This window comes from Dromiciops gliroides, chromosome 4, assembly GCF_019393635.1.
Source record: "Dromiciops gliroides isolate mDroGli1 chromosome 4, mDroGli1.pri, whole genome shotgun sequence".
Lineage (NCBI taxonomy): Eukaryota > Metazoa > Chordata > Mammalia > Microbiotheria > Microbiotheriidae > Dromiciops > Dromiciops gliroides.
Genome location: NC_057864.1, coordinates 181,699,672 through 181,722,090, shown reverse-complemented (window position 1 = coordinate 181,722,090; position 22,419 = coordinate 181,699,672). Strand labels below are relative to the sequence as shown.

At 37.7% G+C, this 22,419-nt stretch overlaps 2 protein-coding genes across 2 annotated transcripts in view; one reads left to right on the top strand and one right to left on the bottom strand.

Moving 5' to 3' along the window:
* LOC122754799 (keratin-associated protein 4-4-like) overlaps positions 1-17,042 on the bottom strand; it is a 53,493-nt gene extending 36,451 nt beyond the window's left edge. Inside the window, exon 1 of the mRNA XM_044003255.1 lies at positions 16,816-17,042. Coding sequence (XP_043859190.1) covers positions 16,816-17,042 — 227 coding nt within the window. The remainder of the gene's footprint in view (positions 1-16,815) is intronic.
* Positions 5,825-6,508, top strand: LOC122753430 (keratin-associated protein 4-12-like). Its single transcript, XM_044000826.1, has one exon. It carries the CDS (start codon positions 5,825-5,827, stop codon positions 6,506-6,508), a length of 684 nt encoding a protein of 227 aa, XP_043856761.1.
* Positions 17,043-22,419: the final 5,377 nt, after the last annotated feature.

Here is a 22,419-nt window from a genome sequence, read left to right as displayed (position 1 = left end):
CTTTTATAACCTGCCCTCTTGGCTGGGGCAGGTGGGTTTTGCCACTGTTCTGCTGTGCCAACAGCTTGTTGTGCCAGGATCCAGGGGCCTCAGTTGCTTGACTGTGACCCACAGCTTCCTGCTGACTCACCCTGTCCCTCTCCTGCACTCTACACTGTGGTGCCCTGTGCCTCCCTTTTGTCCAAGTCAGACCAACCTTTCCTGAAGTCTTCTAAATTATCTCTGGTTAGAAGACTGTGTCTCTCTGTCTCTTTGCAGGTTCTATAGTTTCAGAATCTGTCCAGAGGCTTGATTTAATGTTCTTTTTGAGGGAACAGGAGAGCTTAGGGAATCACAGGCTTCTCTCCACCATCTTGACTCTGCCTCCGACAAGTCTCCCACAAAGTTTATTTATTTATTTAATTTTTTATGAGGCAATTGGGGTTAAGTGACTTGCCCAGGGTCACAAAGCTAGTAACTGTCAAGTGTCTGAGGCCGGATTTGAACTCAGGTCCTCCTGACTCCAGGGCTGGTGCTTTATCCACTGTGCCACCTAGCTGCCCCTACTGCAAAGTTTATTTTAAAATTTATGTCAAAATTTGTATTTACATGTAATTTGGGAAAATTAATTTTTGAAAAATTTAATGTAAAACAATTTTTATGATTAAAAAAAGGGACTGGGGAGGCTTGGTGGCACAGTGGATAAAGCACCGGTCCTGGATTCAGGAGTACCTGAGTTGAAATCTGGCCTCAGACACTTGACACTTACTAGCTGTGTGACCATGGGCAAGTCACTTAACCCTCATTGCCCTGCAAAAAAAAAGGAACTTACCCAAGGTCACACAGCTAGTGAGTGTCTGAGATGAGTTTTGAACTCATTTCCTCCCAACTTCAGGGCCAGTACTCTATCACCTACACCAAATTCACTGATAGCAATTGATGCATTGAAGTAGTACTGAAACCTCTGATGGGGACCCCAAGATTTACTGGTATCTTATTCCATCTCAGAGTGCCTTCCTTTATTCAGACACATGAGGATGGATACACTGCCCATGTGGCAACAGCTTTCAGCACTTTTATTGAGCCACTACTCTGATGGTGGCAGTGCTTGACCTGTCAGTGGAGTGGAAAATAATTATTTCTATACACCCTGGGAGCTCAGTTGATGGCAGAGTCTGTGGGGGTGATGTTCATCTCTGATCTTTATTTTTTCAACTCCTATTTCTATTCACCCATTTTTCTAGGTTCTTATCATGTAGGAAAAGGACACTTAGTCTACCAACTACATGATTTTTCACTTGTTCTTGATACAATGCATGTTCTGTCTCTTCATCTCCATCACGTGGCTTTCCTGGTTTCCTTTAAAGCTCATGTGACCTGGGCAAACTTTCTCAGTCACCCCCATCATAGTACCTTCCCTCTTATATTACCCTCCATGTATCCTATTTATAAATTTTATGTGTATTTTTTGCATCTTAAACTCTCCATTAAAATGCATACTCTTTGAAGACAGGGGTCATAGGTTTGCCTTCCTTTCCATCCCCAGACCTACTTGTATGACCTTTACGAAGCCACTTAATTTGTCTATGTCACCTTCAGTTTTCCTCACAGTATAAAGACAAGGTTGGATCAGATAATGTCAAATATCTCTTTCAGTTTGAAATCCTAGAATCTTACTACATCTAAAGCCACCCCAGGAAATTTTTTAATGGATGTTTGTCCTTATAACAAGTTTCAATCTTACATCTTCCATATTTTCCCCAATAGTTCTATTTCTGGTTGAAAGATTTCAAGGTAGATGGCTTAATTTGACTGACATCTGTACTGATGGCCAAATATATGATGTTGGACAAATCATTGAACTTCCTTGGATGTCCATATCCTCATGTAAAATGAAGCTGTTGGACCAGATGATGTCTTTGGTCCCTTCTGTTTCTAAGTCTAGAATCCAATAATCATATTATCCTTCTGAAATCTACTCCTACCAAAACTTCCCTATTTCTGTTGATGGAACATTTCTTTAAATCACCAAGACTCATCAACAAAGAGTTATTTTTGATTCTCCTCCTTCCCTAACACTGACCATACATAGAAGCACATTGCCAAGTGCTATAATATGTTATATTTTATTAATATTATGTCATATATCACATAAAAATTTGAAGTAATTATTAGTAGATCTGAAAGCAAGAAAGATCACTGAAGTTTATTAAAGAATAGGCTCCTTGGACTTAGAGAAGAGGGTTGATTATAATTTGTATATTCAGAGCATTTATCACATTGTCTAGGACATAGCAATTGGCTAATAAAGAAGTATTGAATTTAGATGTTAAATAGCCCCCAACAAAAAATCCCCACTTGGAAGCCTTTTTCTTAACAATCCATCATATATACAAAAGCCAAGTTGTTCTTCCTAATTAACAAGTAGGATGATCATTTAACTCTGTTCAGAAATTATCAGTGGCCCCCTAATTGATACTACATAGAAAGGGGTATCCTTATAATATCTTTCAAACCCTATACAACTAGTTCTAGCCACACTTTTCTTGCTCTTATTCCAGGGCACTCTTGAAGCAGCAAGGTGGTGCAGGGGATAGAGTGCTGGGCTTAGAATTATGAAGACCTGAGTGCATGGCTTCAGATACTCATTAGTTCTGTGATTATAGGAAGGTCACTTAAACTCTTTCCTTAACTTTCCTCATCTCTAAAATGAGGAAAATAAAATAGCATCTGTCTTCTAGGGTTGTTTGAAAATCAAGTGAGATAATATTGGAAAAACACTTAGCACTTAGTGCAAGGAATTTAGTAGGTATTGTCACCTTTTCTTCACTCTCTCCCCCTCGCAAATAACACTCAAGCCAAGTTATAATATTCACTTTCTTTCAAATGTTCTGAGTGTGCAGGCCTCTGACCATTGGCTCTCTGATATAATAGAATAAGGGTAAAATGTAGTGTGTTTTAACAGACATCACCTTCAACAATGAGAATCAACAGTGAGACATGGAAGCAAAATATTTAATGCTATCCTACTCAGTATTGAGAAGTATGACAAGCAGAACAGGACAGATGAAGGTCCCCACTGTACTCAACAGCATCTGGACCATAGTGCAAAGTTCATTGTTTCACATTTGAGAAGGTCATAAATGAGCTGGAACCCATCCAGAGCAAGGGAGCTGGGATGGGGAAAAGAAAGAAAAATAAGACATTTAAGTTGGTCCTATTCCTGTTAATGGTATTCCTCCTGATTCATTCTAATTAGGTCCAGAAGCATAGTCCACTCAACAAGTCCACCCATTCTTTGCCTTTTGAAAAAATAAAATAACTATGTAGGCAATTCAAGAACTTATTCACTCCTCAACCATTAAGAGAGAGAGCTTTCTGAAATATATTCACCTAATTGAAGATCCACTTTACAATTATATCCTCCCTAAACCCCAGTTTTATAAAAGGCATGAGGAACCTATCTTACATTTCTTCCTTCTTGAAAAAAAAGGTTATAACCACATTTAAAAAAAAAGAAATATAAGGTTATTCTGTTAAACTCTTCACTTGGTCCCAGCATGAGAATATTGATAGAGAAGACTGATTCACTTCTTGCTTCTTATTGCAACTAGCCCTTTTCTTTCTCCTTATATGAGCTGCTTTTACTTACCCATGGCAAGGGACTGTGGTCACAGAACTGGACAGTGAACTTTTTCAATTGACCCTATGTGGGCCCATAATCAACCCACAGACCCTGATCTCAAGGAGCGCACATTCTAATGATGCAACTTGCAAAAAGTGCACAATATATATAAACTGTGTAAATAGAGGGTGATATCAGAAAGAAGGTGAGAACAGTAGGAGTGACTGGAGAAGACAACTCACAAGAATGATCAAAATGAGATGAGTTCTGAAAAGAAGCACAAAGTAGGTGAGTGTTTAGGGCATTCAAAGAATGGAAGAAAGTTTGTGAAAAGATAGATTATCATGTGTTTACATGGAAAGAACCCAGAAAATGGATAATTAGAAATTGGGAGAAAAAAAGCATAAGATACTGATACTACCAACATGAGCTCTTTCCTGAACTAAGCCGTTGGATAAGCAGATGCTACTCTCTTCCACTGCACTGATAGCCAATACATTGCACCCACCAGAGTTGTGGCTTGCCTAAAGTGCAAACAGCTATACTTACATAGGAAGAGCAGAAGGGCATTCTGAGTTTGGACAGAAATCCACTACATCTTGGACTTCCCTTGAGAACTGTCTACACTTTCTCAGTGCATCAAATACTGACAATGTCTGTGAACCAGAACATCCATCTCCCAAACCCTCAGTAGGAAGAAGGGATTAACTACAGTCCTAAACCATGTGTAAAAGACAGAACTACAGACAGGAATATGGCTCTAAGCAGTTATTCTGAATTCAACACTAATAATTATAGCTATAATATACACTTTTGTAAAAATAAATTTGAGCATAATCCAGCCGGATCAAAAAGCCAATGCCTACCCCCAGAAGATAAGAGGAAGTAAAGAAGGGATATTGCAATTACTTGCTCCCCTGAGGACAGAGAGAAGAATGGGAGTTAGGTTGGAAACTTTAGGAAATCAGCTTCAGAAAGATGGATCATGACTTTTTCTAACTCCCACAATAGTGGAAGAAATGCTCTAGGTAACTTCAACCAGGAGAGAATCCAGAAAGCCAAAGCTCAGAGAGTAGAACAGAATTCATAAGTTCAGAGGGAAAGTGGTATAAAACCAAAATGGATGTTATGAGAAAGAGGTAGAAAGAATAGGATTGGAGCCTCAAAGAAGCATCAAAAACACCTCCCAAAGCAATCAAATCTGGAATTACTATTCCTGGAAATTAAACCTAGGGAATCCTAGAAGGGATAAAGAATATGAAAAAGAGTGAAAGGAAAACAGTTTTTATTAAGGGCATTGTAAATTACTATCACTGAAATAGATGATGTACATGGAAGCAGGAGGATGACTCAAGAAAGATTACTTATTCTATTCTTGTTTGAGAAAAGAAAGACAAAGATCAAATGAATGGGAACTTTGGATTGGTGAGTCTAAGAGGAAGGAGGGGAAGTGAAGAGAGATGATGGGATTTTAAATTAGGGAAGCAAAATGAATGCATAAATTGTCAACTTCAAAATGAAAAATATGTATACTGAGGATTGGAAAAGGTATTGAAATGTTCTAGAGAAGGGATCATTAAATATACATAATTATTTACCTGGATACTCTAAGAATCATGTAAAATACCTAACAAAGTCACTATTATGCCTATGTTATGGGAAAAGTAATTTACATTTAGGGAAGCCAAGTGACTAATTCAAGAAAACATGGCTGGCAAACAGATGATGTAGGACTTCTATTCGAGATTTCTATCTCCATATGCAGTGCTGTAGAATCAATCGCAACGTTTCGCTGTAAATAGCAAGGTAAAAAAGAGGTGAGACCATATTTCTGCTTTATGACCTATGATCATCAGATTGTCAAATGAAAGAAGCACTCTGAATAATGATGGTTGATGCTTTCATGATAATGAAGGTGATCCTTGAAAACAATTTTTCTATCATCTCAGAAAGAACATATTAGATGAATGCAGTAGAGGAACCATCGAAATTATTTATTCTAATAAATTATAATAACAATATTAACAAGACAATCAACAATTAGTATAAACAGTTTCCTGAGGTCAGAGAACATGGCATAAACAATAATAAGGAAAAAATCTGTTCATGGGGCCAATTTCAAACATTGAGGACAGGTATATAAAGTCCCAGGACAGGAAGGTTCTCAGACTACTGGACATTTTTCTCTGCAACTCAACAGAAGTCACATCCACCAAGACCATGGTCAGCTCCTGCTGCTTTGCTCCTGCCTACTGCCAGCCAACATGCTGCAAGACAGTCTGCTGCAGAACAACTTGCTGTGAGCCAACCTGCTTTGTGCCTAGTTGCTGCCAACCTTGCTGTCGGTCATCCTGCTGTGAGTCCAGCTGCTGTCAGCCAACATGCTGTAAGACAGTCTGCTGCAGAACAACTTGCTGTAAACCAATCTGTTGTGAGTCCAGCTGCTGCCAACCTTGCTGTCAGCCATCCTGTTGTGAGTCCAGCTGCTGTCAGCCAACATGCTGTCGGACAGTTTGCTGGAAGAAAACTTGTTGTGAGCCAACCTGCTGTGAGTCCAGCTACTGCCAGCCTACCACCTGTGGCTCCAGCTGCTGCACACCTTGCAGCCAGCCAACCTGTTGTAAAACAGTCTGCTGCCAAACAACTTCTTCTGAGCCAACCTGCTGTGTGTCCAGCTACTGCCAGCCTACCACCTGTGGCTCCAGCTGCTGCACACCTTGCAGCCAGCCAACCTGTTGTAAAACAGTCTGCTGCCAAACAACTTCTTCTGAGCCAACCTGCTGTGTGTCCAGCTGCTGCCAGCCTTGCTGTCAACCAACTTGCTGCAAAATAATCTGCTACCATTCACCCTGCTACAGCCCCAGCTGTTGTGGGTCCAACTGCTGCTCCCCATCCTGCTGTTGATCAGCTAGCTGCATTATGATGTGCAATGATTCTATTTAGAGCCAGTCATCCCCCAACTCCACAGTCTTCTTGTCAACCCCTCTTGTACAGGATGACTTGCCCTCCACCTTCTTCCTGCTGAAAGCCTTGGACTCCCCTGGATATAATGTCAGATATTTCCAGCAAGTGCTATGCTATCTCAACTTGTGACAACCCCTTTTCAGCTGAGCTATCACATCTATATCCCCTGCTGGCATTGAGTGTTATACCCATTTTATTGCTACAGATAACCACAGACCTGACTCTCCCTACCTCTCCTTTTTTGTCAAATCACTAAACGATGACAAACAAGAAGTCATTCTTTTCTTGGCAGCATCTGACCAAGTCTGTTCTAAGAGTTAATAACTGAGGCTTTAGACTTTGCAGCCACTCAACTTTTTTTTCTTTTTCCCACTTTTTCTATTTTATTATTCTCATATTTCTTGATTATTCTACATTTCTTATATGCCCTAATGGCACAAGCAGGGCTTCCCTGCTTATCACCTAATAAACTGTTTCATTAGAATAATCTCCCTTGTCTTTGCCAATCTATGAAGTACAAATGATGATGACAGTGGTGGTTTGGGGTTGTGATGGTTGCTGTGATGATGGTGGTCATGGCAATGGTACTATTCATGCATCTATAGATCATCTATGCACTTTAGTTCATTTTCTTTTTTATTGTTGTTGTTGGGTTTTTTATTTCATTTTCTATTAAGAGTTATACATTCGTGTTGATCTCTCTACCCCTTTAGGGCCAATAGTGGATATAACAGCTGCTTGGGCAATTAGCCATAACTTAACTTTTCTAATATCCTCTTTTGCTGCAGAGTTATAGGGCCCTACTTCCTAAAGACAATTGATAAGCAATTCTCATCCAGTCCTCTAAGCTCCTAATCATAGACAAGGAAAATATAACCTACACCCTTACCAAAAAATGCTGTCACAAATATTAGAAAGAAGTTGATGAGTCTTGGAGTCAAAAAAACCAGGATTCAAATCCTACTTCATACACTTACTAGCTAAATGGCCCTTGACAAATTGCTTAACCTCTCTGTGGCTGAGCTTCATCAGCTATAAAGTGAGAAGCTTGGACTCAGTGGCCTCTAAACTCTCTCCTGAGCCTTAACCTATAAATGTAATGGATACAACTTGAAAGAGCATTGTTTAAAAGAGTCAGACATTTCATTGATGTTGTTCTTGTTAAGTTATTTCAGTCATATCCAACTCTTCATGACCCCATTTGTGGTTTTCTTGGCAAAGATACTGCAATGATTTGCCATTTCCTTCTCCAGCTTATTTTACATATGAGGAAACTGAGGTAAACAGGATTAAGTCATTTTCCCAGAGTCACATGGCTAGTATACATGTCTGAGGCCAGATTTAAACAAACAAGGATGAGTCTTCTTGATTCCCAGCTTGGTGCCCTATCCACTGCCTCATTAATTTAGATCTAGTGAGTAAAATAGAATGTGAAAGAATCCATTGGTAACCTCCTAAAAGTGATCCCAAAATGAAAACTCCCAAGAATATCATAGCCAGGGGGCAGCTAGGTGGCACAGTGGATAAAGCACCAGCCTTGGTTTCAGGAGTACCTGAGTTCAAATCATGCCTCAGACACTTGACACTACTAGCTGTGTGACACTGAGCAAGTCACTTAACCCCCATTTCCCCGCAAAAACAAACAAAAAAGAATATCATAGCCAAATTCCTCATTTCTCATGTCAAGGAGAAAATTTTGTATACATACAGAAAGAAACTAGTCAGATACCATGGAATCACAGTTAGGTTCACACAAAATTTAGTATTGTTCATGTCAAGGAATGGAAGACTTGGAATATAATATTATGAAAGTCAAAGGTATTAGTACTACAAACAAGAATAAGCTACCCAGCAAAAAATAAGTAAAATTCTTCGGTGAAAAAAGTGGATATTTAATAAGAGAACTTTCAAATATTTATGATGAAAAGACCAGAGCTGAAAAGAAAATTTGACATTCAACAGAAGACTAAAGAGAAATATAAAAATGTACACATAAAAGAGAAATCACAAGGGGCCCAATAACGATAACCTATTTACATTCCTATGTGGGAAGAAAATACATGTAACCTTTAATAACTTTATCTTTATAGGGCAGTTAGAAGGGGTCTACAAAGAGTACATGAAAATGAGTTCATCATATTGGGATGATTTCAGAACAATGAAGGGATGAGAAAGAGGAATGTACTGATATAACTGGGAAGGGAAAGGAAGAACAGGGAAAATTATCTTGCAAAAAAAAGGCATGCAAGGAAAAGTTTTAAAGTGGAGGTGGAAATGGGGAAATGAAGAGCAACAGCTGAACCTCACTCTCAATGAAACTAGTTCAAAGAGGGAAGGATATATGTGTGTGTGTGCGCGCGCGTGTGTGTTCATGCATGTGTGTATACATACATATATGTGTGCATACAGAGACACACTCAGGTGGGTATAAAAATTTATCTTCCCAAAAAGGAAAAAGGAGGGGAAAGGGATAAGTGGGGGAAGTAATGATAAAAGGGAAATATGGATTAAGAGAGGCAGTGATCAAAAGCAAAAACAGACTCTTCAGGAGAGACATGGTACAAAGAGAGAGAGAAAGATAAAGAGAGGAAAAGGGAATGGAGGGAAATACACAGAAGTCCACAATTGTGAAAGGGATAAACTTACACATTAAATGGAAGTCAATAGCAGAATGGATTAGAAACTAGAATCCAACAATATAAGAGTTACACTTAAAAGAGAAAAACACACATTGAAATAAGGAACTATAGCAAAATTTATTGTGCTTCAGCTGAAGTAAAAAAAAAATCAGGAATATCAGTAATAATCTCAGACAAAACAAAAGCAAAAACAACCTAATTAAAAGAGGTAATGAGGGAAATTACATTTTGCTAAAATGTACCATAGGCAGTGAAGTAATGTCAATAATTTCATAGCAAGTTTCTCTAATAAGTGCCATATTTGTCAAGTACTTGGGTAACTGAGTCAAATATATGAGAAATAAGAAGCATTACCCAGTTAATAAATGGTCAAAGGATATGATATTTTTCAGAAGAAGAAACTAAAGCTATCTATAGTGATATTAAAAATGTTTAAATCCTTATTGATTAAAGAAATACACAGTAAATTAACTCTGAGGTACCATTTCATACCTATCAGAAATGACAAATGCTGGAGGGGGTGTGGGGAAATAGAGATACTAGTGAACTGTTGGTGGAGTTGTGAACTGGTCAAACCATTCTGGAGAACAATTTTGAACTATTCCCAAAGGTCTATAATATATATGCTATATATTATATAATTTATATATATATATATACATGCATACTCATTGTCCCAGTAATATCACTTCAAGTTCTTTATACAAAAATACTTATAGCTTTTTTTCTTGGCCAAAAAAAATGAAATTGAGGTAATATCTATCAATTGGGGAGTGGCTGAAAAAGTTTTGGCATATGACTGTGATGGAACACTATTGTGCTATAAGAAAAGACAAGGTGGATGCTTTCAGAAAAAAAAAAAAACCTGGAAAGATACATATGAACTCGTGCAAAGTAAAGTGAACAGAACCAGAACATCATTGTACCCAGTAAGAGCAATATTGTGGGGGAAGTTAGGTGGTGGGGTGGATAAATCACAAGCCCTGGTAGACCTGAGTTCAAATTGCTCTGATAGAATTATAGGATCTCCCTCCCTTTTGCTCCTTGACTTTGCTCTGTCAATCTGTCACTCTATCTCAGCCTATCTCTTTGTCTCTGTGAATCTGTATCTATATCTCTGTATTTGCATATCCTTTTATATCTCTCTGTTGATTGGTCCCTCTCCACCTCTTTCTATGTCTGTCTTCATGTCTGTCATTCTTTTTACTCTGTATCTATTTTTGTCTCTATGTGTCTGTCTCCACTGGTCTCTTGCTGTGCACTTAATGTCCTTGTCTCTCTCTATTTCATTTTCTCTGTATCTAGGTCTCTCTCTGCTCTCTGCTTCTGTCCCTCTGTCTCCCTTTATTTCTCTCTCTCTCTCTCTCTCTCTCTCTCTCTCTCTCTCTCTCTCTATATATATATATATATATATATATATATATATATATATATATATATATATATATATATATATATATATATATACATATATATATATATATATATATGTATATCCTACACTCTCTCTCTCTCTCTCTCTCTATATATATATATATATAGAGAGAGAGAGAGAGAGAGAGAGAGAGTGTAGGATATATGCCAAATAATTTACATATTGTCTCCACCATTTTAATGTAAGATCCTCTGGGACTGGAACTATTTTTATCTTTCTTGACACTTACTAGCTGTGTGACCCTGGGCAAGTCGCTTTAACCCTCATTGCCCTAGGGAAAAAAAGTGATATTGTACGATATTGTAAGGATGATCAATTGTGATAGACTTCACTACTCTGATTAATACCATAATCCAAAGAATTACAAAGGACTCATGATAAAACTTGTTATCTGCCTCCAGAGAGAGAGAACTGAGGAATTCCCATTGCAAAATGAAGTATAACTTTCTCACTTAATTTTTCTTGCTTTTTGTGACATGGGTAATATGTTTTGTAGGATTGCACAAATGGAATTGGTATCAAATTGCTTTCCTTCTCAGTGATTAGGGGAGGGTCTAGAGAGAAAGATAGAATTTGGAACCCTAATTTTTATTTATTGTATTCTAAACTTAAGAAATAAAAACATGCATTTCCATAACAGAGAATAGGAAAAAAAGATGATTGCACATGAAATTGCAAATCTATTATATAAAACTGGTTATTCCTTTTAAATACACAATAAAGTTATCATGTAATGTTCTTTGTCCATTTTTTCTTCCTTCCCTATCACTCTAGAAATGGTTAACATTAGACATATATGTATGAGTGTATGTATGTAACCATTCTATACATACTTCTGTTTATTAGTTCTTTCTCTGGATGCAGATAGCATTTTCCTTCATAGGTTCTTTGAGGTCAATTTGACTATTAATGATAGTCAAAATGACATTTGATTGTTAAAATAAGTAATATTATTTTTTTAAATAGAGTGAAGGAAAAAAATTAATTGATTGTATGCCTCACAAATAAATAATGAAGAAGAAAACCCAAATAATGGGGTGGGGAGGGGAAAGAGAGGAATCCCAAAGCAATATACTTTAAAAAGGTAAGCAAGAGAAGTCAAATTTTTGCAATAGTTTTGGAGCTAATATTTTAAAATTTAATTTCTTTGTTTCATGCCCTGTAAAAATGTGTATGCATAAAGGTTGGATAGGAAGCCTTTCTCAATCCCCCTTAATTCTGGTGTCTTTCCTCTGTTGGTTATTTCCAATTGGTTCTGTATGTAGCATATCTCTACCTAGAGGTTTTGACCTTGTCTCTCCCATTGGAATGTGAGCTCCTTGAAACAAGAGACATGTTGCCTTTTCTTAAAAATTCCATAGAACTAAGCATAATACCTTAATAAATGTTTGTAGGCTGAGAATTATTTTATTACCTCAATGAAAAATGAAAAATTTAACAAAATGGGTAATGAGTTGGTTAAATTAAATTATTATAACATTCAACATAACTGAGCTCAATTCCCTTATATTGAACTCTATTATTTTAAAAGTAAAATAGATTTTAAAATATAAGCCAACAAATGTTGTCTATAAGAAGCACAGCTATTGCAGTATCATACTAAGAAATCTAACTTGAGAAGATGGACTAAAATTACCCAATTCTAGCATTCAAATCATATGTAAAATCCTTTTCCCAATTTAGCTTAAAATCAAAATTGGCATCGTCACTAACTTCCTAAGTTCCTACTACTTCACCAAGCACTTCTTCATTATTAGTCTAAACTGTTCAGCTCCACAACCACCCCAAGGCAAAAATAGATGACTATTGACACAGAGGGAACTTAAGTTGGGAACAAAATACTTAAAGTGGCCCAATGAAAGAAAATCATTCTTTAACCAGCTTAGTGATTTGTATCAAGAACTCATCATCTATTTTCTCCACCTGAACAGGTGGGGAACAATTTAATCCCAAGGGGAAAAAACTCTCCTGTTTCTCCTTCTCTTAAGCCCCTCCCAAATTCTCTGCCTTAGCTTTGTTTCCTCATTTTCAGAGTTTGAAAACTTCATGACATAAAAATGAATTCTATAGCTGCTCTTATTGAGTCCCCAATGCGGTGATGGCAATGAATGAAACTGATTCATCCCTTGGTGCTCTTTCTGAGGCAGGCTATTCATTGCCCTTTTATAAATTTCCTTAATATTTCCTAGCATGGTGTTTGTCCTTTGTTTTCAAAGAGGACCAGGGCACCACAATGTTGTGGTAAAATGGTGTTTGATGGATCATGTCTTGACTTGTACAAGGATTGGATTTAAGTGAGGTAGAACTCCATACAGTAGTCAGCCTCCTTCTTCCTTCCAGAGTCGTCAAATTCCAGGGTCGAGTGTCAGGAGAAATGTCAGGATCACTGGAAATAGCCTAGAATGCAGTAGGTAACCTTGGCATCTGTGATGTATGACCAAATTCTAAGTATTCTATAGAGTCTGCTTCAGCCACCTTCATGGTCATTGGAACAAATTGTTCTCATCCACCCATTCCAACACGGGAAGTCAACACATGTTTGGAGTACACATCTTCCTAACTCAATGACAGGTTTAAGGTCTAGCAGTTACCCTCAGCCTGGTTTAGCTTGTCTGACAAAGTTGTTTTACAGGAGTGTGGCTGATGCACATGCTACAGCTTCTTGGAACTGCAGGTAAGAATGGGATGAAGGGTGAAGAATGGACACCAAAATTAGATGAGCAGCTTGGAAAACAGTTTGGCAAGTCCTCACACCAGAGAAGTTAGTTCTCACTGAACAGTTGTTTTCTGTCCCTACATAGTTGTTTATTTCTAGTGGCACCATTATTGAGTTCCATAAGCTATATGCTATCAAGTGTCTTCACACTATTGAAGGTGGCTGTCATGGTGGAGGGTATAGGGAAACTATTTCCTTAGTGGAGCCTAATAGCAGAGGTTATGGATCTGCCATAAGAATTAGTGTGCACCCTGGTGTACACTGAAGAGTTAGGAGGAAACAACACCACTTTCTTAGAAATACAGAGAGAATTTAAGAGGTAAATTATGAAAGAAAAATCAGATCCACATTTATCTCAAACATTTGTAGTGTTAATAATATAAAATATTATCCAAAAGCCTAATCCATTTAGCTTGTTTGCAAATACCCACTATTAGATACAAAAGTACAGGTCATAAGATCACAGATTTAGAATTGGAAGCAACCTTTTAGGGAGGATTAAAACCCAGGTCTTCTGACTCCAAGATCAGCATTCATTCTATTGCACCAATATACCCTCCCTTGGATGAACCTAAATTCTTTACTATTAGTAAGAAATCAGTACAAAGATGTAGAAGATCTGCGGACAGCAGATTGACAGCAATACCCTGACATCATATTGGCATCAGCATTAGCATCATCACCTCTGATATGGTACAAATCAAGAAAAAGCTTCATGGGGCAGCTAGGTGGCACAGTGGATAAAGCGTCGGCCCTGGTTTCAGGAGGACCTGAGTTCAAATCCGGCTTCAGATACTTGACACTTACTAGCTGTGTGATCCTGAGCAAGTCACATAAGCCCCATTGCCCCACAAAAAAAAAAAAAAAAAAACAAGCTTCATTAGTCAAACGAATGGCATTTATTAGGAAACAAATACAAATGTCTTATTGATCATGAGAACATTTAAGAATAAAAGGAGGAAAGACAATGGAAGAAGAAGAAAGTTGAAAATAATATTAGAAGCAAGAAAAGTGAATCTGAATTGGCTGAACCAAGATGCAGGAGGAAAGGTAGTAAGCACTCAGAGGTCCTGACACAATTATGCCAAAAAACTCCAAACACAACTATAAGACAATTCCTACAGCAGCTGAACCCACAAAAGGACAGCCTGAGGTCATTTTCCAATCAAAGATGGCTTAGAAGTTCAGCAAGGAGCTGCAGTCACACTGACACAGATACAGCTTCTTCTGGGGACTGTTTATCTTCATTTGTTACTTTATCCTTACTGCTACAATAGAAATACAAGCCAGACGAGTCAAAGTTGACTCCCTCTTCAAGCCAATAGAATCAAAGAATCATAGGATGTGAAGTGGGAAGGGACCATAAAAGTTATCTAACATAACCTTGCTCCTGAGAGGGCAGCCTCATGCTACAACCTTCCTGGCACATGGTTGCCCAGTCTCAGTTTCTAATACTTCCGTTAATGGGATGCTTCTATTCATGATTGGTCTGATAGAATTATAGGATCTCCCACCCTTTTGCTCCTTGACTTTGCTCTGTCAATCTGTCACTCTATCTCAGCCTATCTCTTTGTCTCTGTGAATCTGTATCTATATCTCTGTATTTGCATATCCTTTTATATCTCTCTGTTGATTGGTCCCTCTCCATCTCTGTCTTTCTATGTCTGTCTTCATGTCTGTCATTCTTTTTACTCTGTATCTATTTTTGTCTCTATGTGTCTGTCTCCACTGGTCTCTTGCTGTGCACTTAATGTCCTTGTCTCTCTCTATTTCACTTTCTCTGTGTCTAGGTCTCTCTCTGCTCTCTGCTTCTGTCCCTCTGTCTCCCTTTATTTGTCACTCTATATCTCTCTATACATGTATATATGTGTATATATATATATATATAATGAAATACAAACATATATACATATACAAACACAAATATATGAGTGTATGATATATGCCAAATAATTTACATATTGTCTCCACCATTTTAATGTAAGATCCTCTGGGACTGGAACTATTTTTATCTTTCTTCTCATCTCCAGTGCATATCACAGTACCTGGCACATAATGAGCCCTTTATGAATGTTTGTTGGAGCAGCTAGGTGGTGAAGAGGATAGAGCACCAGCCCTGGAGTCAGGAGTACCTGAGTTCAAATCCGGCCTCAGACACTTAATGTTTACTAGCTGTGTGACCCTGGGCAAGTCACTTAACCCCAATTGCCTCACTGAAAAAAAAATGTTTGTTGACTACCTCTTTCATGGGACCTCAGCATTTATTTAGACTTTGAAATAACCCTAGAGGCCCTCTGGTCTAGTTCCTCATTTTGAAAATAAGGGAAGGTGAGGTCCTGAAAGTCCAACTCCCTTACCTTTGATCACAGAGATAATAAAGAACAGAGGCAGGATTTAAGCATCATTCATCTCCCATTTGGATACCTTTGGTCCCAAAGTGTAATGTAGAGAGATCAATAAAAATCCTTTACACATAGCGGACAAAGAACTTGATTCTTTGGGTGATTTATGAATGATGGATTAGTATCACCGGAAATATCACCACGACTACCACAATGACCACCATTGATATTTCACAAATTGACAAGGACAAGAAAGTTTATGCAGATGGTCAGAGTTTATTAAAAGATAAACAAGGAATCCATGTTGGTCCTATACAACCACCTAAGAATATCCAAAGGAAAAGTGAGAATAAAGAATAAATATGATACAATAAATTAGAAGCTTTATTAAAAGAAAGAAAAACTTAGTGGTTACAAAAAGCAGAATTTCAGGAATTATCCCTTTGTTTTGTTTTTGTTTTGCAGGGCAATGAGGGTTAAGGGATTTGCCCAGTATCACACAGCTAGTAAGTTTCAAATGTCTAAGGCTGGATTTGAACTCAGGTCCTCCTGAATCCAGGACCCATGCTTTATCCACTTTGCCACCTAGCTGCCCCAGAATTATCCCTTTGGCTGTAATTGGTCAGATGACTACAAAAGAGTCACTTCCTCTCTTTCAAAACCTTTAGATCTGGAAAAAAGAGCCAGATGATGAGACAGCTATGGAGAGCCAGAGACTTGGCCAGGTAGAATGACAAAGTAGAGACAATTCCCCTTTGCAGCCAGTTGACATGGAGTTGATAGCTCAACTTCAACAAGATCACCACATACTGTGACAGAACAGCACTGGATAAAAGTGGATGAAACTACAGACAAGAGAGTCTAAGACTGTCAATATCAAGATGGTGGGGGGAACACTGGCCAGGAGGAGAGTGGTTGACAACAAAAATGTGGAGTAGGAAGATGGTTGCCTCTAGGGACAATCACTGCACATTCTGGAAAGCAAGTTGATCAACAGCAGGCTGGATAGTAGCAGATGAACCCACAACAGATGGGCCTGCAGCAGGGAGTCTGGCAGCAGAATGGGCTACAGTTAGCTGGTTCACAGCACAAAGGCTGGTGGCAGCTATAGTCACCAGCAGGATGGATAGCAGCAGGGTTGGCAACAGCTGGGCACACAGCAGCTGGGCTTGCAACAAGTTGTTTGGCAGCAAACTGTTCTGCAGCATGTAGGTGGGCAACATGAAGGCTGGCAGCAGGGGGATATGCAGCCAGATGGCTTACAACAGGTTGTTTTGCAGCACACTGTCTTGCAGCATGTTGGCTGGCAGCAGGTGGGAGCCCAGCAGCAGGAGCTGACCATGGTCTTGGTGGGTGAGGTTTCCGTTGAGAAGCAGTGGAAAGTTTCTAGGAGTATGGGAATGCCTCCTCTTCTGGGTCTTTATATACCCATCCTCTCTGACTGAGTGAAATTCTGCTAATGCAGCAGGATCTTTCCTTGTTATTGTTCATTTCATGTGTTCTAGAACTTTAGCAAATTATACAGCTTAATAGTTGTTGACTAAGTGTCACTATGAATCTTATTAGAATAAATGACTAAGTAGGTTCCTCCACTGGATTCATCTAATCTTTTCTGGTTGAGACAATAGGAAATATGTCTTCAAAGATGTTCCTAATCATCATGTAACATCAACCATCATTATGCAGAGTAGTGTCTTCACATGATCATCTGATGATGCTAGGTCATAAATCAGAAGAATAACCTCTCACCTTCTCTTTTTTCTGATGATTGATGGATTGGCAACTTCATGTAATGCCAGTGAGAGTATGTGACTTTGGGTACTTTTCCCTCTTCTATGATCTCTTTGGGATACAAAACTAGCAGTGGTACCACTGGGTCAAAGGGCATGAACGGTCCCATAATCCTTTGGGTATAGTTCCAAATTGCTCTCCAGAATGATTGAATCAGTTCAAAGCTCCACCAATAGTGCATTAGTGTTCCAATTTTTCCACAGCTTCTCCAACATTTATTACTTTCCTTTTTACTCATATTAGCCAATCTGATAGGTGTGAGGTGGTACCTCAGAGTTGTTTTAATTTGCTTTTCTCTAATCAATAGTAATGTAAAGCATTTTTATATGGCAATAGATAGCTTTGATTTCTTCATTAGAAAACTGTCTGTTCATATACTTTGACTATTTCTCAATTGAGGAAAGACTTACATTCTTATAAATTAGATTTAGTTCCCAATATATTTTAGAAATGAGGCCTTTATCAGAAATACTGGTTGTAAAAATTGTTTTCCAGCTTTCTGCCTCCCTTCTAAATTTGGCTGCATTTTTGCTTTGTTTGTACAAAAACTTTTTTAATGTAATTGAAATCTTTCATCTTGCATTTCATAATATTCTCTATCTCTTGTTTGGACACAAATTGTTTTCTTCTCCATAGATCTGAGAGGTAAACTACTCCTTCCTCTCCCAATTTATCTATGGTATCACCCTTTATGTCTAAATCTTGAACCCATTTTGACCTTATTTTTGTATAAGTTGTAAGATGTCATGTAAGTCCTTCCATGTCTCTCTGAATTCCTACTGTTCATCCCCTTGATTTCTAATTCTTTGCTACCACCAAGAGAATATCCATCAATTGGGGAATGGCTAAACAAGTTGTGGTATATGAATGTAATAGAATGCTATTGTACTTAAGAAATGATGAGCAGGAGGAGTTCTGAAACTTACATGAAATGATGCTGACTGAGAGGAGCAGAACCAAGAGAACACTGTACACAGTAACAGCAACATTGTGTGATGAACAATGGGGACAGACTTGGCTCTTCTCAGTAGTGCAATGATCCAAAACAACTTCAAAGAACTCATGATAAAAAATGTTCTCAACATCCAGAAAAAAGAACTGTGGATTATGAAAGCAGATTGAACCATACTGTTTCTACTTTTGAGCTTTTGTTTCCTTCTTTTTTGAGGTTTTTCCCTTGTGCTCTGATTCTGTATTCACAAGAATGCAGAAATATGTTTAATGTGATTGCATATATATATAACTTATATCAGATTTCTTTCCATTTTGGGGAGGAGAGAGGGAAGGGAGGGTGGGAGAAAAATTTGGAACTAAAAATCCTATGAAAACAAATGTTGAAAACTATCCTTATATGTATCTGGAAAATAATAAAATGCTTCTATTTATTACAAAAAAGAGAGAGTATGTGACTTTGATTCCATATCACTGAATTTGGTGTTAGAAGTCCAGATTCAAGTCTTAACTCATCTACTTGCCAGCTACAAGACTTTTAATTAATCATTAGAGCTCTATAAATATCAATTGCTTTCTCCATGATGTGAGGATAATAATGCCTGTCCTAGGTACTTTACAGGTTTCTTAGAATATCTAATGAAATCATTATGAAAAGTGTAACATATTGTATTTTTATGTTTTGTTGATGTAAGACTCCTCTTATTGGCTGTATGACCCTGGATGTTTCTCCAAGCTTCTCCACATCTAGGCAACTAAGTTGTAGAGCAAACTCTTCCCTGGAATGGTAGAAAAAATTTCTTCATGTGTAATGTCACTATATAAATGAAATCATAGGTAAAGTCCCTTTAATTATCCCCAATGTATTAAAGAAGACTTTTTTTCTTTCTGTATCAGTCATTTCCCACCTAAGATGGAACTCAACCTTGTGACAAAGAAAAATAATAAAGCCAAAATCCTATGCAGAAATAATGTATACAATATTTTGTCTTGGTATTTCTCCTTTTATGTGCTTTGAAGAAGGATATATGTTTCATTATCTTTTCTTCACAACATTCAATGACTTTTCCATTACCCAACATCATAAACTCTTTGGGGGGGGGGGCAATGAGGATTAAGTGACTTGCCAGGGTCACACAGTTAGTAAGTGTCATGTGTCTGAGGCTGAATTTGAACTCAGGTCCTCCTGAATCCAGGGCCAGTGCTTTATCCACTGTACCACCTAGCTGCCCCCCAACATCATAAACTCTTATTGATATTCTGCTTCTCACTATGTCTACCTCTGTCCTTGTTTGTCTTTGTCCTTCTCTCTCTCTCTCTCTCTCTCTCTCTCTCTCTCTCTCTCTCTCTCTCTCTCTCTCTCATTCACTGAACCAGTAGGGTTTCTCAGTAATCCCCATCACTAGTGCCTTCCTTTTGAGATTACTTTCCATTTGTGGGGTAAACTCCTTCTATGTACATTTTTTGCATATTATGCATTCAATTAGAATGTAATTGAGGGCAGGGGTCATAGCTTTGCTTTTTCTTTGCATTCCCAGAGCTATCTGGATGACCTTTACCGAGCCACCTAACTTGTCTATATGAACTTCAGGTTTCCTAATCAGTAAAATGAGAAAGTTGGACTGGATGATCTCCAATGTCTCTTCAGATCAAAACCCAGATCTTACTACCTCTCAAGCTATCCCATGCCTTTTGGAATGGGATTTATCCTTACAAGAAATCTCAATCTTCCTCCTTTCACATGGTTGATAGATTTAGAGTCAGATGACCTAGATTTGACTATGATTTGACAGATGATTGAAAATTATATGATCTTGGACAAGTCATTGAATTTCCTTAAACTTCAATTTCCTCATCTATAAAATTAAGCTGTTGGACCAGATGATGTCTTTGGTACCTTCTGGTTCTAAGTCTATGATTCAATAAGCATATACTTATCCTTCTGAAATCTGCTCCTCCAACAATTCCCTATTTCTGTTGAAGGCATGGTCTCCCTTCAAATCACCACATCATCACAGAATCCTTTTTGATTCTTCCTCCTTCCTACATCCAAGCAAGTTGCCAAGTTCTGTTGATTCTACCTTTCCAATATCACAGAAAATACCCTTTCCCCTCCCCTTTTATAGCTACCACCCCAGTGTAGACCCTAATTAATACCCAGGTAGATTATTGTCAATTTCTCTAGTCACTCTTCAACAATTCACTCTTCACATTATTGGCAAAAGAATCTATCCAATGTGCACCCCCTTACTCAAAACTCTGGGGACGGCTTAATAGGTACAAAATAAAATAGTTAATTTTTGGACTGGCATTTAAAGCCCTCTACAATCTGACTTCAACCTAACTTTTCCAGATTTCTATGCTATAACTCTTTTTCATACATTGCACATTTGTGCCAAACTGGGCTGTTAGAATCTCCCCAGTCTATTTCACTTTTCCTGCCTCTGTGTATCAGCACAAGTTATTGTTCTACATGTCTGTACTGTTTTTTTAATCCATATTCCTGGCTTTTAAAAAGCTTCTCTTCCTTCAAGGGCCAACTCCAGTGGCACCTCCTACATTAAGCACTTCCCATGGCTTTCTTTTCTACTGAATACATTTTGCCTGGTATCATATTCATTTGTTTATACTTCTAATTGTTAATTGTATTGTACTATTATTATTAATATGATATATACTATGTTACATATTACTAAATTTGTTATGCATACACATATAATTATGCATAATTATTAATAGCTTAGCAGGCAATAAAGCCCACTGAAGTTTGTCCAATTAAAAGCTCCATTTGTGTATCTAAAGTGTCTTCCAATAGCAATTGGTTTTTAAAAGTTTATCTAATTCAGCTGTTAAGACAGCCTCCAAACAAAATTCCTCACCTGAAAGTCTTTCCTTTCGTGATCCATCAGACACTCCACAATCTAGTTCTAGCTGCACTTTTCTTTCTCTTACTTCATGTCACTCTTGAGACACCAAGGTGGTACAGAGGATAAAGTGCTGGGCCTAGAATTATGAAGACCTGAGTTCTCGAAACTTCAAAGAAGCATCACAAGACACTTACCAATGCAGTTGTATCCCAAATTACTATTCCTAGAAATTAAATATAGGACATTTTAGGATAGATTTTAAAAATAAGAAAAGGAGTAAAATGAAACCACTTCTTATTAAGGGGCTGTGTAAATTACTATCACTGAAATAGATGATGTCCATGGGAGTGAGATGATCACTGAAGAAAGATTAGCTATTGTACTTTTATTTGAACTAAGAAAGGAAAGGACTAAATAAACAAAAAGAGAATAAAAATGAGTTGACTCAAGAAGTTCAGATAGGTCAGGCTAAGAGGGGAAAAAGAAAGTGAGTGGAGATGATGGGGTTTAAAACTGGGGAAGCAAAATAAATGCATAAAGTGTTAACTTTAGAAGAAAAAAATGTGTGTACTGGGGATTGGAAAATCTACTGAATAATCTGGAGAAGAGATAATGAAACATATATGATAATTTCATTAGATGTTCTTAAAACCATGTAAAGTACCTAGCAAAGTTACTACTATATCATGTTGAGGAGAAGGCAATTTATGTTTAGGGAATCAGTGACAAATTCAAGATCACATAGCTGATAGTGGATAATGTAGAACTTTAATCCTAGACTTCTCCTTCCAAATTTAGTGCTCTGGAATCAGTAACAAGTTTTCACTGTTATGCTAAGCTAACTAGATGAATTTACCATTATATCAGCAGTAAGAACAAAAGAGGTGAGACCATACTTCTAATTTCTTATGTATCATCATCAGATGATCAAGTGAAATCACTGCATAATGATGGTTGATGATTTCAAGATGATGAAGATGATTCTTGAGCACAAATTTTCTATCATCTTAGAATATGCTAGATGAATCCAGTAGAGGAACCAACCAAATCACTGATTCTAATAAGATTCATAATGACACTTAGTCAGAAACTACTGTTAATATCCTGAGG

Coding starts and splice junctions, on each gene's coding strand:
- LOC122753430 (XM_044000826.1), top strand. CDS start 5,825: ATGGTCAGCTCCTGCTGCTTTGCTCCTGCCTACTGCCAGCCAACATGC.